This window comes from Eurypyga helias, unplaced genomic scaffold (genome assembly GCF_000690775.1).
Source record: "Eurypyga helias isolate BGI_N326 unplaced genomic scaffold, ASM69077v1 C16213091, whole genome shotgun sequence".
NCBI lineage: Eukaryota > Metazoa > Chordata > Aves > Eurypygiformes > Eurypygidae > Eurypyga > Eurypyga helias.
Window position 1 is genome coordinate 1,520 of NW_010286171.1, and position 3,345 is coordinate 4,864.

At 51.8% G+C, this 3,345-nt stretch overlaps 1 protein-coding gene across 1 annotated transcript; it reads right to left on the minus strand.

The window, feature by feature from the left end:
* Positions 1-893: 893 nt before the first annotated feature.
* On the minus strand, positions 894-3,106 carry PSKH1 (protein serine kinase H1; the record flags this gene model as incomplete). Its single annotated transcript, XM_010160096.1, has 2 exons — positions 3,004-3,106; positions 894-1,925 (listed from the first exon to the last, which is right to left on the minus strand). A coding segment is annotated over exon 2 (945 nt), but the record flags the coding sequence as incomplete, so codon positions are not given.
* Positions 3,107-3,345: the final 239 nt, after the last annotated feature.

Consider the following 3,345-nt stretch of genomic DNA (forward strand, 5'->3'; position numbering starts at 1 on the left):
GAAGTCACGGCATTCAGGAATCTAAGCACTCTCTTAATAAAGAGGAAGAGGTTATAAAAGCTTCGTTTTTAAATACTTCCAGGGAGGGATACAGACAGAAATGCAACTTTGAGATCTGGATACCCCCACTTTCTCTAAGTGTGATTCTGGCTGAGGTTGTGCTGACCCTTGGCAATTGTGCTGGCAGAGGAGCTGGCTGGTAATCGCGATCTCCCACCGTCACCAGAAGCAAGTTAGCAGGAGCCGTGTCAGCCCGGCACTCAGCCATTCTGCAGAGTGATGGCACTCTGGGACGGTAGGAGCACCCATCTTCTGCCTCAAATCTATCCCCCAAGGCTCTTCTTGCCATAGTTATCTAAGAAAACCATCCTTCAACCCTCCATTTGGTCCCACACTAAGCTCAGGAGACGACGCAGATCAACATCAGACACGCGCCCGTCTCCAGAGCGAAGCAGCGAGTGCCCGCTGCGTGCTGTCACCTCGTCCGTCACCACAGGTACTTCTGACTGCACTCGGATCAGACGAGGTACAAACACGCTACAGTTCAAACACCCCAGCACGAGTTTCAACAGCCAAGCACCCAACGGCCGCTTACCACGGCTGAGGTGTCCCCAGGCAGAAACCCACAAGCATCCCCGTTCTGTTCTGCAGGAGACCTCTTCTTTCTCTACATACACATTTTTTAGAAGATCTCACGATGCTGCACTGGGAGCAGCATTGAAAGCAGACAGAAAACAGGAGAGGATTGTAAAAAGCCAGAACCACAGATTCTTTTTAACCCTGGCAACGTTACCACCCTGCGGATGACAGCCCGCATCTGGTCATCACAGGCGACCCACCTAGAGAGAGCTGCTCGCCTGACTTCCCCTCACCACCGCTCCTGCCACACTCACCTCGCCTGAGTAACTGTATTTCCCTTTCAGGATCTGCCGGTACAAGCGAGTGCGGTTGTCGTCTTCAAAGGGCATCGTGCCGCTCAGGAGAATGTAGGAGATGACGCCCAGCGCCCACATGTCCACAGAGTTCGTGTACGGCTTCCTGACCAGGATCTCGGGAGCAATGTACTCCGGGGTCCCACACGTGGTTTTCATCAGGCAGTCGTCTCCCTTCTTCCGAGCGCTTGCCAGCCCAAAGTCCGTGATCATGATTTTGGAATCCGTTCCGGGATGGTAGTAGAGCAGATTCTCCGGTTTTAAGTCCCGGTGCGTGATGCCCAGCGTATGTAAGTACTTCACGCCATCTAACACCATCTGCAGCACGCGCGTCGCGTCCCTCTCCGTGAAGGAACCTTTAGCGATGATGCGATCGAACAGTTCCCCGCCGGTCGCCAGCTCCATCACCATGTACACACGGTCCTGGGTCTCGAACACCTCGATAAGCTGGATGATATTGGTGTGGCGAACGCGCCGCAGCACGCTGAGCTCTGACTCGCACACCTCCCTCCCCTCCCGGTATTTGGTCTCGATCATCTTGATCGCGTAGGGCTGCTTGGTTGCCTTGTGTTCCACCCGTACCACGCGGCTAAAACTCCCTCTTCCAATCAGGGCTTTAATGTCATACTTGGCCGTCACTCTGGGGTCAAATTTGGCGCGGTACTTAGCCACTTTGTTCTTGCGGGGCTCGGGCTGGTCCACGTGGGCAGGCAGGTGGTTCCCAGGATACGGGTTGGTGTGATGGAGAGGTGAGGGAGAACCAGCTTTGATGACAGTGCCACAGTCATCTTTGATGAAATGCTTGTATATGTCATTGTGGCCTGTGTAGGGCTCGACTTTTTTAACCAGGTCTAGCTGCACATCTTTGGGGGGCTCGGGAAGCACTTTGCTTGTCCCACAGCCCATCACTGAATGGTGTTAATTCCTTGTCAAGGCATTTTCCCTGGGCAGCATCAGCAGCAACCACAGCCGGGGCGATTCCCACGTTTGAACCTTCAGAAAAGGATGAGAAGAAACAGGTAAATAGGAATCAAGACAGGAACGTTTCAGCCTGGGGCTGGGGGAAAGGAACAGAGCCATGCTACCGCGAACTAAGAATCTGGGATTTCACTGTACTGCAGAGCGTGCACGGTGCTTTGCTGCTTTCATCACAAGCTGGGAAGACAGAGCCTGTAAAACGCGGTCGGAACAGATGCCCATGGAAACCCCCCAGTGTCGCCTTCTATTGAGCGCAGTCTGCTGAACACCCCCAGCTGAGCACCGAGGCACAGCCTCGCAGAACGGCCGAGGTGGGACCAGACCTCTGGAGGTCCAGTCCAGCTCCAGTTGCTTAACAGAAATCAAATTAAGGAGAGTCGAGCATTCTCTTTAATTTTGGTTAATCTGCTCAACTTCGTAAGACATCGGCCACTCTGAATTTTACTAATTTGGAAATTTCTCACTAGAAACTCCCTGAAGCATCTCAGCAACTTGTTCATTTAACAAGTCTTCCTAAGACTTTCCTTATATTGAAGCTGTACCCGTGTCTTAAACCTCTCACTACTGCGTCCCTGGGAATCAAGGGAACCGCACAGGAGGCAGGGAATACAGAGACAGCCACACTGATTTCAAGACCCATTTTACCACCTAACTCACTGCATCCTGTGCAAAAAGACAGCCCTTATCTAACCAGAGCAGTTTTTAGCTAGCAACTCCCTCACCCTCCAAACCCTAAGAAATCAAGGTGGGCTTTGACACATCTTAACATCCTGACTCAGCTTTGCTTTCTCTGCATCTTCAGCTACCAAGCAGCACATTTGGTCTTCCCTCTGGAGCTGGATGTAGGAAGTGTTGTTCTAGACTAGAGCAAAGGGAGGTTCCAACAGGACCAAATCAGCTGCACTTTGGCAAGTCTTTCGGTGCTGATTAAAACAGTGTGGCTGGCTAGGAGCTGGAGAAGCTGCCTGTATGCACTCTGGCAGTTAGCCCAGTATTTCCACTCCCTGGCTCACGGCCCGTCAGTGTGGTGCCTGAGCCTTCACAGGAGGCCACTGCAAAGCCGTTAGCCTTGAAACGTAATCGCAGGCCTTACCATCACCGAGCGTGTCTTCACTCATTCACCACCTCTCCAAGCGACTCTTCAGCACAAAGAGCAGAACCAGCTGGTCTTCCATCGGGGGAATTACGTGGAGAAACAGTTTAGAGGGATACCCAGAAGAAGTTTAGACACTACAGCCAACCTGGAAAGAAAATAAGGCTTTAGTTAAGAGTCAGTTTTAAAATCAGACAACAAAGGAACTCCTCATGGAAGACCCCCTGGCAGTACCGCAAAGCTAAGCACACCAGCTGCGGACAAACGTGACGACACTAAAGTGCAAGCAGCAGAAATATAAAACAACTGCTTAGAGAGCTTAACTGACTTTCACCAAGGTCT